Source organism: Castanea sativa, chromosome 11 (assembly GCF_040712315.1).
Source record: "Castanea sativa cultivar Marrone di Chiusa Pesio chromosome 11, ASM4071231v1".
NCBI lineage: Eukaryota > Viridiplantae > Streptophyta > Magnoliopsida > Fagales > Fagaceae > Castanea > Castanea sativa.
In genome coordinates, this window is record NC_134023.1 from 65452739 (window position 1) to 65467079 (window position 14341).

At 33.7% G+C, this 14341-nt stretch overlaps 1 protein-coding gene across 4 annotated transcripts; it reads right to left on the minus strand.

Moving 5' to 3' along the window:
- Window positions 1-1375: 1375 nt before the first annotated feature.
- Window positions 1376-12554, minus strand: LOC142617318 (putative disease resistance protein RGA1). 4 transcript variants are annotated; one of them, XM_075790107.1, is made up of 9 exons: window positions 8542-12554; window positions 7865-7989; window positions 6839-6938; window positions 6513-6647; window positions 5887-5998; window positions 3136-3189; window positions 2641-2684; window positions 1928-2038; window positions 1376-1803 (listed from the first exon to the last, which is right to left on the minus strand). In XM_075790107.1, the coding sequence occupies exon 1, from the start codon at window positions 12115-12117 to the stop codon at window positions 8656-8658; it is 3462 nt and encodes a 1153-aa protein (XP_075646222.1). In that variant the 5' UTR covers window positions 12118-12554; the 3' UTR covers window positions 1376-1803; window positions 1928-2038; window positions 2641-2684; window positions 3136-3189; window positions 5887-5998; window positions 6513-6647; window positions 6839-6938; window positions 7865-7989; window positions 8542-8655. The 4 variants fall into 4 exon arrangements, with proteins under 4 accessions (XP_075646222.1, XP_075646224.1, XP_075646221.1 ...); XM_075790109.1 differs by lacking the exon at window positions 2641-2684 and having other exon boundaries at window positions 6839-6931; XM_075790106.1 differs by lacking the exon at window positions 2641-2684.
- Between the last annotated feature and the right edge of the window lie 1787 nt (window positions 12555-14341).

Consider the following 14341-nt stretch of genomic DNA (forward strand, 5'->3'; position numbering starts at 1 on the left):
CTATTAGTAATAATAGTGATTAGACTTGTTTTTAACACAAAATTATTAATAAAATGATTAATAAAAATTTATTTAATCAGATTTTAGAATTTATTTTAAGTATTTTGAAGGTATTTTAAAGGAAATTGAGGGCTAATTGCCCTTACTTTGGATAGTTGGGCTTACACCCATTTACTTTTATTTTAACCAACAAGATATCTATTGGCACCATAAATTAGGGGTGTCAATTCGGGTTAGCGTGTCGGGTTTGTGTCGTGTCGAGGTAGAGGTATTTAACTAAATAGTTCAACCCTAACCCGACTCATTTAATAATCGTGTCATGATCCTTCAACCCTAACCCGACCTATTAATAAGGCGGGTTGACCTGACCCAACCCATTTAACACGCTTAATAAACGAGTCGTGTTGGGTTGACACGAATGTAATACAACTCATTTCAACTTTCATAATATTAAATATAATATCCATTTAGAAATAAATTTTTTTACATCCCAAAAGTAGTGCATACACTTCAAGTCTTCAACTCACATTCAAAATAATATAGCTCAGCAAAAATATAACATTTATCTAGAAATAAGTTCTTTACACTCCAAAAAAAGTACGTACACCTCAGAGAGAGAGAGAGAAAGAGCAATAACCGGTTTGAGAGTTAACACTTTGAGTTTAAGAATTAGGCATGAGAAGAGTAGTATAGCTGGAAAAAAAATGATATTTATAAGAAGGTTTAGAGATTTAGGGTTTGTAGGGTTTAGAGATCTAGGGTTTGTAAAGTTTCAATTTTCAATTTTCAATTTTCAATTTTATCTCTTGTTAATTTTTGTAATTACTTTTCTTTTTAAATATAAAATATATGTTAGATATAAAAGGTATTTGACAAATCTAAAATAAAATGAATATTTATTTGTTATGCGAGTTAAACAAGTTGTGTTAAATGGGTCATTTCGAGTTGACACAAATAAATTAACATGTCTATTGCGGGTTACACAGGTTGACATTATGACATGTTTTTTATCGTGTCACTTTCAAGTCGACCTGTTTATGACCCAAACTCATTAAAGCCCAACCCTAACCCGAAAAAACCCATGTCGAGTTCATGTCGTGTACACCCCTACCATAAATCATTGTCATCTTAAATTCCATTTATCTCTAGTGCATAGATTCCAAACTAAATTTTGAAGTTCCATTCCTGTCTTAGTATTATACTTTATGTTGAGATAGCAGAAGCCTTGATTTATTTTTATTTTTATTTTTATTTTTTTGGTTATGAGTGAAGCAAAAAAAAAAAGTGGGTTTGTTTGAAATAAAAGTAGAAAAATAGGAGAAACAATCACAAAGAGAACACACAGATTTACGTGGTTCGGCCTTAGGCCTACATCCACGGGCAGTGCCAGAGAAAGATTCACTAAAAAAATAAGGAGATTACAAAAGTGACACAAAAACACTCACAAAACCCAAGCCCCAAGTACACCCAAAGATCACTCTCTCACCACAACTAGCAAACACTTTGTATCCTAAGCATGACTGGCTATTTATACAAGTGCAAAGCCTATTTATTTGTTGCCATTGATATCTTCTCATCCTATTAATAAGCAATCACCAAATTTGGTTTGGTGTTCAACGTATATAAATGGAACTAATTCAACCCATGTAAGACTTTGTATCTTTGGTAATCCACATTTCTTGTAAAGCAGGGAGGGAATTGCAAGACCTTGATAACAAATGAAATTCCTCTGGGCTAGTAATAATGAAGTCAGAGCAACTGGTTGCATCATCTGCTCCAACATGTGATGTCTGCATTCTTGGACTGTTGGAAATAAAAGTAGTCATGAGATAGGGTGCATATTATAGCACAACAGTCATCCTAAATGAAACCAAAAGTAGACAGTTATTATCGGAAAAAAAAAAAGAGTTATTTAAACAATATTTACCTCTACATTTTAGTGCCACTCTATTGCACAAAAGCACAAGCCCTACTCAAATGGTTGATGCATCAACTTCACATTTTTAAGAGATGATATTGGTTTCATTTGTCCTGTAACCTGTGAAAAGTGAGTCACCTGGCTTAGTTAGGACAAAATTCCACATTATAATCTGTGCTTATAGTTTCTTAATCAATGACAAATGAAATTGTTTGTTTGAACAAATCCGTATTGTATATGTTGCCATCTTGACGTAATAAGTGTATAACTGAAAAAACCTATTCAGTAAGGTCAAGAGATGAAATGAATTATGAAACAAGAAAATGGACTGAAATGTTCCATTAATTATATAATGTATGCAGATTTTAAGGTTTCCTCGTTACATGTGTAAAGACAATTTTGCTATTATGGGATTTAGAATAGAATGTTTCAATCACCCTGGAGACATTAAACCAAATGAATTGAAGTTAACATAAACACTTCAAATGATGTGTTTTTAACAAAAATTTTGAAAACCATATGAGCAAGAGCAACAACAATGAAAAACATTGCACATGACTTACACACAAAGCTTGCATTCCCTAATGTTAGTGAGTGCATGGATTGATTTAACATTTATCAATCCTAGAATTTTGAGAGAGCAACCAAAGTAATATTCCGTATTATCTACAATGAAGAATTATTGATGCAATAGTTCAGGTAGAAAACTAGGAATTTCAAACATTGGAATTGAGAATGGGCCTCACTTCACCTTAAAAGAAAATTTCTGCATCAAAAAGTATTCATGTTAGTTAGTTGTTAAATGGAATAAAACTACAGGGGATTTGTGTTCACATCCAAAGTCACCAAGAAAACGAGCTCCACTAACAGCAAAAGTTGACATAATCGTAAAATTAATACAAAGATATTGCAGCAGGTCTAATTAGCATTTGGACATTGAAAATAAATTCTCTCTTTGGGACCCAAATTGTTATAAAAGCGGTCATTTTTCCTCTATTCAATTGCTACTGTTACATTGGACTCAATTTAAAAGATTGTTGACAACTCATGAATTTCTATGCTTGAGAATAGAAGATTCTCAATTCATATGTTATTTTAAATATTTCATGTAGTCAGTTGTCCATCGCTTGATTATAACTTTATAATATGCTAATTAACTCCAAGAATGTTAGGCTACTTCAAAGATGAAAGTTCAAATGCATATCTAAGAAACGAACCTTTATCATGGAAGTCTTAGGAGTCCTCTGATATGGAAAGTCACATTTTTTGCCCTGCAGCAACAGCTAGTCAGTCCAATATGAGTCACTAATTATTTTTAGATGAAAAGGTCTAATAAGTATCATGAATTCATTTAATATTTTCTTTGCAGCATAAATAATTTGAAAAAAATATCATAATTTTCTCCATTCTATAGTTATTGGTTTTTTAGCATTCAATCAGAAAGTTTATTAACAACTTGCAAATTTGTATGCTTCATAACAGAAGATGTTGGATTCATATAATATTTCAGAGATTTCATTTAATTAAATTTTCCTTGGGTGGAATTATAACTATATGGTATGCTAAGTACTAATCACCCAAAAAAACAAAAACAAAAAAACAAAAACAAAAACAAACTTATATGGTATGCTAAGTTCCCCTAAGAATGTGAGGCTGCTTAAGAGAAAGAAGGCATTAAATGCTTACTAAGAAAAACTACTGAAGAAAAAAACCATTATCTCTTAGGAAAAACATTCTATTTTTTTCCTGCTCCAACAGCTAAGTCTAATGTAAATCATGAAAACAATAATCACTTAATTTTTTTTGTAAGTTGTACTACTCACTCATACTGTTAGTGCATGAACTAAGGGCGTTCTCACCAACTTAAGCAGATCCATTTCTAGACTTATGAAGAAGAAAAGGCTACAAGCACTGGAACATCCAATCCTGTTGTAATTGACAATTTTTGACCCACTAAAATATATCCCTTGATAGTTCTTTTGTTATGTAATTTCTAAAGGATGGTTTTTGTCTTTTTGAGTACTGATATGTACAAAATAGTGACAATTTGAAAAGCATATAAATAGCATTCGTAAAAATCATCAGTAATATTTTTACATGAACATAAAGCTGATGCTTCACAAGGAGTCATTGAAAAGTCAAACGATTAGTCTTCATAAATTAAGCAACACTGAAACTAGGCAGCTCTCTAATTGCTAACGCCAAGCTACAATCTTTATCCATTCCATCCTATCAAACATAAGTTTGCGAAATAAATTGGAAAAGAAAAGAGAGGTAACACCAAAGCAGTAATATTTCTACCAACTGGCAAAAACAATTTCAAAACACACGAAGTAAGAAGAAATGAGATACGGCTTTTTGCTAGTCTCTAAATATTTTTATTACTAGTGTAGCAAGAAGAAACACACTCTCAAACATGTCCATCTAGTATTCAATGCTCCTGTGGCTAACTGGCTCTTGCTTCCTAGCATATAGAATCAAATTTCTGATAAAATCATCCTACTCGAAACAAAAGGAAGAATGAATGTGAATGTCTTCCAAGGGCTGGAAAACAAAAACATGCCATGATTCAAGAGAAGACCATGTCACAAAGTTGAGAGTAGCTAGTAAAGTATCACAACATTGTTCTTACAAAAATGTTAGTATTCTTTGATGTGGTGGCATATGAGAACTGAGGATATTTTTGGATTCACATTATACTAAAACACACACACACACACTAGTTATCAGTTAGGTCAAGCATCCATGGCACATTCAAATGATGATGATAGTAGCTATACTCTTTATAAAGACTATTATCTAACAATTATATATCATTAATTATCAACAAGATCTGGAATTCTGGAAGCCAGAACAAATGGTCATTGGCAAGGCAAAAGACTGAATTCATTCAAGCAGTGCCCTAAACTGTGCCTTCTTCTGGAAAAAAAAGTGTCATAAGATGACCAAACTCTAAAAGATGAATAAAATGAAAGTTATTGGGAAATTTTTATATGCTATTTTCCTTTCAATAATGCAAAGAAACACAAATTTTGCATTAAAAATAGATATACATACCCACTATAAAGACAATGCAAAAATAGTTTAGAGACTTTTAATCATATGGAGACATTGGAATGTCAAAGCCAGGTAGGGAATTGGTTCAATAGGTGCAGCTAAATGGTAAAAGGTAAGTGGACAGAACACAGTACCACAGAATAGAAAATTTTTCACATGCAGCCAGGAGAAGTGGCTATGAATTGCATTTAAAAAAAAATGTCAAATTCTAATAAGTATATCCAAAAAAAAATCCCTTGCAATGGAAATTGAATCACAAAAATTGGTATCTATGTATTGAGCTTCTAAATTTTCTTCGTCATATTTTTCACTAGTAAGTTACACACTCACTTGATGGGTCTTGAACCCAAGACCCATCCCTCCACCTAGCACTTATAAGGGGAAGAGGTGCCCGTTGAGTTAGAGCTCACTGGCCAAATCTTCCTCATCATTAATTCAAGTACCAAGACATAATCCTAGTGGATCTACCCAAAAATACCAAAAGCAACCTGTGAAATATTCATGATCTACCTTACGGGACCTTAAAACATGGAATTGCAATACTGGAATGCAGTTCAGTTCATCATGAAATGACAAAAATCAACAGTAGAGGATTGTTGTTGGTGACATTCCCAGTTGGAAAAAGATTGCATACATCATTTTGTAATTTGATTTCCCTTTGTTGCTAGTGCATCCAAACCAACTTCAGACCGGTGTATATTGTGTGTGCATCCCACATCAACTGAAATCGTGGATTCAAAACATGATTTCACAATTTAAGTGAGAAATTGTGTTTTGAACACATGATTTCCAAAGTGTTGTGTGTATGGCGTGTGCACTCCACGGTGTGCAACAATTTCCCTTATGTCAAAGCGTTCATCCTAAAAAAAGCCAAAAGTAGACATAATACTTTAATGAATATCTAATCTTACCTCTTTTTCCCACTCTACTACACAAAAACACAAGCCCTGCACTGACTGTTGAGTGTTGATGCAGCAACTTCGTAGCTTTAAGAGAAAATATTGGTGGCTTTTGTCATGTAACCTGTAAAATTTGAGTTACCTGGTTTAGTCAGGACAAACTCTACATTATAATTATTACAATAATGGTTAACATAGGAAAAATTTCCTATCAGTTTAAGTTTTTGGAACAACTGGTAGTTTATAATGGCACCAAAATGTTTTCTTAAGTTTGAATCCTATCTCCACTCTACCTCCCATTTCAAAGGGATGCTTTCTGAGTCCTGCTTATGTACATAGGAAAGAGTAAACATTTCCAATATTTTGACATGAACATAACCTAATGCTTCACAAGGAATGAGATATTAAGCTATATCTATAACTATGTAGTAATTGGATTGCTACCACCAAACCATCATCTTCGTCCATTCCAGCCTATCAAAATTAAATTCAAATAATAAATTAAAAATTTTAAAAAAAAAAGGAAAAGAGAGGAATTTAAGTGTTTTTACCGTCTTACAATTAAATTTCCAACAAGTGAACCTTTAAGCCTAATCTATGTGGTAAGATATAATAAAGATGAGAATTGAGATACTTACCAATTTATTTTTTGCTAGTTGCTGCATATTCGTTATTACCAGTATGGTTGGAAGACATAAACTACTGAAATCTTGTTTGTTTAAGTATTCAAAGCTCTGGCATACAGACTCCTATAACTGAGAAAATCACCATACCTAAAACGAAAATGAAGAATGAAAAGAGAGAGAGCAGTATCTAACAATCATAGGGAACTTAGAAAGGAGATGCATGAATATAAAGAAACAGGGGAGTTAACACCAAGCTGTGGTCTTTTTCCATGCCATACTACGAAACATAAGTTCAAGTACATAAATAAATAACCATATATGAAACTTAAATGATTTACCACTTAATTTTTCAGTTGTGGCTTGATAATTGCAATACCAACTCGCTTTGGATAAACAACCAACTGTTTGCAGTTTTTATATTCCAAGCCTGCCTATATTCTGCACACAAAATCAAATGATCAAAAAAATCACTATGCTCTTAATTGAAGGGGAACAAGAGGATTGAATTTTGACAGAGATATATGGACCTATAGAAACTTTGGAGCAGATCATATCTTTGGGTCTTTTTTTTTTTTGCTGATAAGTTTGGTAGCAGATCATATTTCTGAAATGCATTTAATATTAATCCAGTTTTTAGGACTAAGGCTTTGTTGTTGGGTTGGACTAGATCATCCTAATGAATAATGATTATTCACCATAAATCTATTCCAACATCTCCAAGTGCCAAATTTCAATTTGTTTATTTAAAATCAACTCTGCAAACCTAAAAGTGCAGTCTTATCATTTATACCAAGGTACAGATGCTTAGAACAAAGAAACAAGTGAAGGATTTACGTGTCTCCCACCCCCACCCCCCTTTTTTCCCCTTGAGGGAAAAAGGAACACAAAAACAAGATAATTAGCCAAGTTGTTCACTTGCTGCACTTGCCCAAAAGGTTCTCTATAGGCTCAGATATTTATCCCTAGTTTTGTTTCATGCTTCCAATTTGTTTTCCATCTAAGATCAAATAAACTGGCAGATCATCAAAAAACACAAAGAGAACAAAGAAGAAGAGTTAAGAACGTAGCATTTGAATCACTACAAAAGATTAGGATTCACAATTAATCTACATTTATCTAGAAACATAGAAGATGAACCAAGTTCAGGCCCTATCAGCTATAGGACATGAACTTTTTTAGGTGGACCATCCCCTCTACCCCATTAGTGACTTTGTGATATTTATTAAGCTTTTTTCTTCTATTTGTAAGAAAATTGATTAACTCAATATCGCCATAGTGTTAAATGCCAAAAATCAGAGATCCCACTGGAACACTACTCCAAATTACACAATAACCTTTAATTAATGGTGACTTTAACCAAGTACCTGAGCTAAGTCAGTTTCCGAAATCCTCATTGTCTCCAAGGAATAGATCCTTTGCCATATTTTCCACAAAAATCTTCAAATTCTTTAGATGATCCACACTCACTCGATGATTAATCCCATTAAATCTGTTGATAAACAAAAGGCATATTCATTTTAAGGCCATTCATGTAAATAGATTACAAAGGAGCAGGATCATGCAATGACAAAAAGGATAACAATATTTCAATAACAACGAAAAATAAAAAACATTAAATTCTGTTTCAGTGCATCACTATTGGCATCCTAGAAATGCAATGCGAATCTCGTAGAGCTTTAATTTTGAGGCAAAATTTCTTCACAACAAAACAGAGTATCACACTTTAACCTTTCTTAACAAAACTCTTAGTATGGCCATTATATAACAATGGAATCCTTGGCTCCTCATTGCATGAATCAATATAACAAATCAGTTTTTGCAAAAGGCTTATATTAAAACCCAATAAACTAAGAAAGAGAGTTGCATTCCAAAAAAGAAAAAAGAAGAAAAAAAGAAGAGAGCGAACAACTGTTAAGAGCTACCAAAAATTTACGATGTTTTCTCAGCAACCATACATAAATTATATAAGATTATTAAGAAATGAAAAAAAAAAAAGTAAAAAGTGAAGAGCTACCAAGCTCAGCTATTGCAGAAGACATACCAGAGGTTACGTTGCAAGTGGCATGGTCGAAGCTGAGAGGGCTAGTGTTCTTGAGGTAGCCCAAGAGGAATTGACTGAAAAATGGACTGGTTCACATTTTTTCAGCATATAAAATCACCAATTCCGAATTTTCAAAACAGGGACGTGAGCGATTTTGAACCAGTCTTCCCCAATTTCCTTTTCACATCTTTTCGCTAAGTTAGGACATCCGTCAATTGATAGATTTTGTAAAGCCTTGAGAGAAACCATCTCATCAGGAAGTGATTTGAGATTTGGACAATGGGAAATGCGAAGTTCTTCAAGGGACGTGAGATTACTAATTCCACCGGGAATTGATGTTAGGTCGGGGCTGTGTGAAATTTCAAGGTATACAACTGAGGTGAGCTCTGGGAAAATCGTCAAATTGGGACACTCAGAAATCAGAAGCCTTCGCAGAGCAGTAACATGTTGAAGCCCGGAAGGAATAGACTTCAAATTCGGAACCCTTACGTAAAGCAGAGAACTGAGGCATTTAAGATGCTGCCATTCGATGCCATCATCACCCATGTCACTAATCGAATCAAACAGCTCACAATCAAATATCTCCAAGTCCTCGAGTGAGGTGAGATGGGGCACGGCTAGAGATAGAGATTTCAGCTTAGGGCCTCCTTGTATATGTAGTTGCTTGAGAGAACTCAGGTTTGACATCCAATCATCTGGTAGATCCTCTGCATCCTTTATATCATATAAAGTCATAGACTTTAATTTGGAGAAAGGAGAGGACAGGAAAGAGGAGGAAGAAGGAAGCGAAGAAGTCATCGCTATTGTCGGTTGTAAAGCTTTCAAACTGACTTGATCCAAATGTAGACTTTCTTCGAGATACGGAAATGGAGGCAAGGAAGTTAGATTAGGGCAAAACTGAATATCTAAAACAGAGAGATGATGGAATGAAGGCAGTGACTGGTGATGCGGATGTTGTTGGTGATCTGTTGTTGATGTGCTCCTCCACCATCCCTTCAGACTAGGGCAGCGGTCAATATGAATTGTCTTTAGCGATGGGAAGAAGGATGTAGTAGGAACCTCCTCATTTATATCACCATCTGATATGTACTCCAAAACTTTCATATTTGTAAGCGATAGACGTTCCAGAGAGTGGAGTTGAGACAATCGTGGAAGTTGTTGACATCTCTTACAACCAATTATAGATAAATCAACAAGATTTGTGAGCAAAGAAAGCCAACTTGAAAATCTCACACCCCCATACCCTCTCACAGACAAAAATTTAAGGTTTTGGTGTGGTTGGAGACCTTCTAATAACTTCTCATCACTATCGTTGACATCATCAGAATAAAAATGAAGATCATTTGCATGCCATAATAATGTCAACCGTTCAAGATATTGTTTTGCCCTTAAATTTGCAGCAATGGGTTCTGAATAAACATCTTCCAAGCATCTCAAATTTGAGATTTGTAGTTTTCCTCTCAGGGAGTTTAGCGAATTCAATTCGTCTAACCCACTACCAATGGGCCCAGAGGTAGAAGCTTGGTTGTCTCTCGCAACAAATAATGATAACATTTGAAGGCATGTCATTTGCCCTAATCCATCAGGCATATGACTCAAATGCTCACAATCGCTATTCTCAAGATGCCTGAGGCCAACCAAAAATCTAACGTCTCTAGGTAATTCTTTAAGATTCCAACAACCATTGACTTTTAGTGTTTGCAATTTCCAAAGTCTAGAAATAGCATTAGGGAGAGTTTCAATACCACTATTTCCAGAAAAATCAAGGTAAGTAAGATGTATTAACTTTTCAATAGAATCTGGCACTCTCTTAATATGCACTCCACATAAACCCAATGCACGCAATCTTCTGCAACTCAAAATAAGTTTATTCAAAAACTCTGATTTGTCTCGGTCTTGGACCCATGCCCACCCATTAGTTTCCATTCTTAGAAGATATGTACGTAACTTCTCTGCTCTAACTAGCCAAGAAGTTTCAATAAAAGATGAGTTCGTATAAAATGGAAGTGACACATGACGAGTTTTTTCATCAAAATTGTTTCCATCCAAAGTAATTATTTTGCACTCTGCCCCTGCAACTAATTGTGCAAGATCATGAATTAAATCATGCATCTTGTATTTTAATTCTCCTCCCCATGCATTTGTCACTTCTTCAAAGAAGGACCTCCAAAGCAAATCCTTGAAATACTCATCTGCAACATCTTCTAATTCTTGGTTTTTGTTTGATGGTCGGATAAAACCTTGCGCTATCCATAGTTGTATGAGTGTCACCTTATCGATCTCATAATCTTTAGGAAACAAGGAACAAAAGGCAAAACAATTTTTCAAATGTGATGGAAGATAATCATAACTCAACTTTAGAATTGGAAATATGTCATTTTTTTGTTGAGTTGCACTTTCTAGTATATTATTCTTGACATATGACCATTTATACTCTGTTCTCTCCAAGCGCAATACATTTCCTATAGACTTTATGGCAAGGGGTACCCCTTGACATTTGTGCACAATTTCCCTTCCAATTTCTTCTAGTCTACGATTATTGGTCTCTTGCCCTTGCCTTTCTCTAAATGCTATTTGCTTGAATAACAACCAAGATTGTTCCTCAGAGAGACCTTTAAGAGTGTGTATTGAAACTGAGTGTGTAATCTCTGCTACCAATCTCCCACGCGTAGTTGTTACAATTTTACTTCCCTTAGCACCACCCACTAAAAGATTTTTCAAGCGTTCCCATTTGTGAGGATCCTCATTCCACACATCATCCAAGACAAGTAAGTACTTCTTTTGATTAATTATTTTACGAAGTTGATCTTGTAATTTATCCATGCTATGGTCTTCAAGTTTCTCACCTGTAGCAGATATTATTTTTTGAATAATCATTTTCACCTCAAAGACATCAGATATACATATCCACATTTTTAGTTCAAAATGTTCTTTGATGCTCTTGTCATTGTATACAAATTGAGCAAGTGTGGTTTTTCCTAACCCACCAATCCCCACTATAGAAATAATTGAAACATTCTCTTCATTATTAGGCTCCAACAACAGTTTTATGACGGCCTCTTTATCATCCTCTCTCCCAATAACTTTTTCATCAGCTACAAATGAGTGAGTCTCTTCCCTTTCCATACTCACGGGTGGCTCAACATGGTATTCTTTCAAGTGAAATTTTTTCCTATCTTCCGCTATTGCATTTAGTTTCTGCTTCATTGCAATTATTTTACGACTCATCTTTCGACGAAAAACAAGTGGATTTGAAGTTGAAAAGAAATCGCGTACCTCTTTTGTAATATTCCCACTCATCGCTCTTCTTCGTAAAGCTTTAGTGTAGAACTCACCCAACAAGTCATCTGCTTCATAAACGGCGTCCTTGAGCTTATCGAGCCAGTCCTTAACTTGATGGTTATGACTCTGCTGCTCTGCTGCATCCTGAAGTACAGCTTGAATAGTGGAAACAGAGTTCTTGATGTTTTCAAGTTCAGCTTCGACTTCCCAAAGCGATGCGACCTCTTTGAAAGCCCAAGAGCCCAAATCTTCAATGATTTTTTCTGCAACGGCAAGGAGCATTCCTTCGGCCATTTCTTTGTAACGTGGAAAAGGAAATTAGAAGATCGAGACGAAAGCTAGAGGATGGGCTTGAAGTGCTCTAATGTTAGTGAAGGTAATAGTGCTGTGAAGAAGAATCAAGTTTTAAAGTGGAAGTGTTAACATTATTAGTTTTCCTTTATATTTTCTTGGAAGAATCGTTATCATGCATAGGAAAATAACAAGAAGCATCATGGTAGTAATTGGCCCACTGCAAAGAAAAAACCGTGTGGTGTGGAGCAAGGTGTTCCCCTTGCATTATTGAAGCTAAAGTCTAGGTCGTTGTTACGGTACAGTTGGCCAGCCAATAGACAGAACAAATCACCAATATACAATGAATCCAATGGTACATGTCAAATTAAAGGTGGGTCCTCCACCAGAGCAAATGTCAGGTTCATCACGTGTGTGATAAAGGCAGAAGATTTGGCCGAATCTGGCTAAGATTTTGCTGAATTTGGTCTTAATCTGATTAGATCTGTCAACGTCTTGTTAGATTTAACCCTAGATTCTTGTTTCTCCAGAAAAGAAAAGGAAAAAAAAATCTTTTAACTCTAATTATTATGCAAAGACAATGCTTGATATCTTTCTATACGGAGTCTGTACTTTATATTTTGTTTAAATGGTAAATTTTTATAATTTAAAATTATGTATAATATATCAGTTTATAAATTATATAATAAATAATATTTAATTGACATAAAATTTAATATATATTAAAAGTGTAAAGAAAATGTAATTTAAAATTTTAAAATATACATTAATGTTTATTTTATTGAGTAAGGTTATTGACTTATATTTCAATTAATTTTATAATTAAACTTTATACCTTAAACAAATGTTTTACTTTTTTTCGGCATAATTTTTATTCCTACATCTTGTATCAGTACTCTCTCTCTCTCTTCTTTTTTTCATTTTTTGGGGGAGAAACCTTGTACCAGTAGTCTAAATTTGAACTTGGCCTTAAGTGAGACTAACAACCACGTGTTCAGTATCCAGTTAATTGTAAATTCAGTTTCCAATTTTTGCAAGAAATTTTAACACATCACCCATTGCATTTTTTTTTAATAAAAAACAGAAATTTGTCTAACTTGACTTCACGTTGAAGTAAATCAATTATGTTTTTATTTTCCTTTGTCTTATCAAGCCAATAATAAAAGACCTTTTTCATTGGTTGGATTGTTAAAAATAAATAAATAAAACTTAGATGTAATTTTTTTTTAAATACTAAGTATTTTTATAGTGTATACTGTGTACAGCCCAAAAATGCTCCAACGGGAGAACTATAAACATAAAACAATACTCAATACATATCTAATTCCCATTTTTTAAAACCAAAAAAAAAAAAAAAAATCAGTTTACTGGTTACATAAAAATCTACAGCTTAGTTTTTGTCTGCCACTCAATTGCACCAAATATGAGCACCCCTTGACATTGAGCCAACCAATCATAAAAAAATATTGCAAAATCATTGGCATATAATATAAATTCTTAATAGTTCTTTTCCATAGATCGTAACGTGGTGGATGCTAGGAGCTACAATGACGTACAAAATACAAAGAATTAAACTTTATAAATTTAATTTAATTATTTTGGTTATAGACGTAAATCTAATAACATTGGTTTGTATATTTTAAAAGTCTAAATGACCTCCAAAGATAAATGGATTTTATAATTGTATTAAGATTCTTTGTGATTTTTAGAGCAATCCAATCATGACCATTCATTTTCAAATGAGCAGGATATATTTTACCACTTTTTCAACATTTTAAAAAATATTGACTATCACAATTTTAGTATTGATTTAAATTATTGACGTTATGGAAAATCTCAATTTACTCATTTCAAAATAGATAGATAAAATTTCAAGAATTTTATTATGAAGTTAACCCAAGAAGTCATCCTAATCCATCTTTAATCTATTACAGAGATATTAATCGTATTTAATATTTATTAGAGAGTTATTGGAAAAGTCACCTTTAGATAATTAAAGGGTAAATTGCAAATTACACCCCTGAAGTTTGAGATTGTTTAGATTTTACACCTTAAAGTTTCAGAAATTTGATTTTACACATTGAAGTTTGGTTCCATTAGCAATTCACACCCCTCAGTTAGTTTTTGCCATTAATTAACACGTCACCATGTTGACATGTTTAATTTTGCCAAATCAGCCCAAAAATTGTGAAAAAATAATGGCAGACTTGGCACAATAAAAACGGTG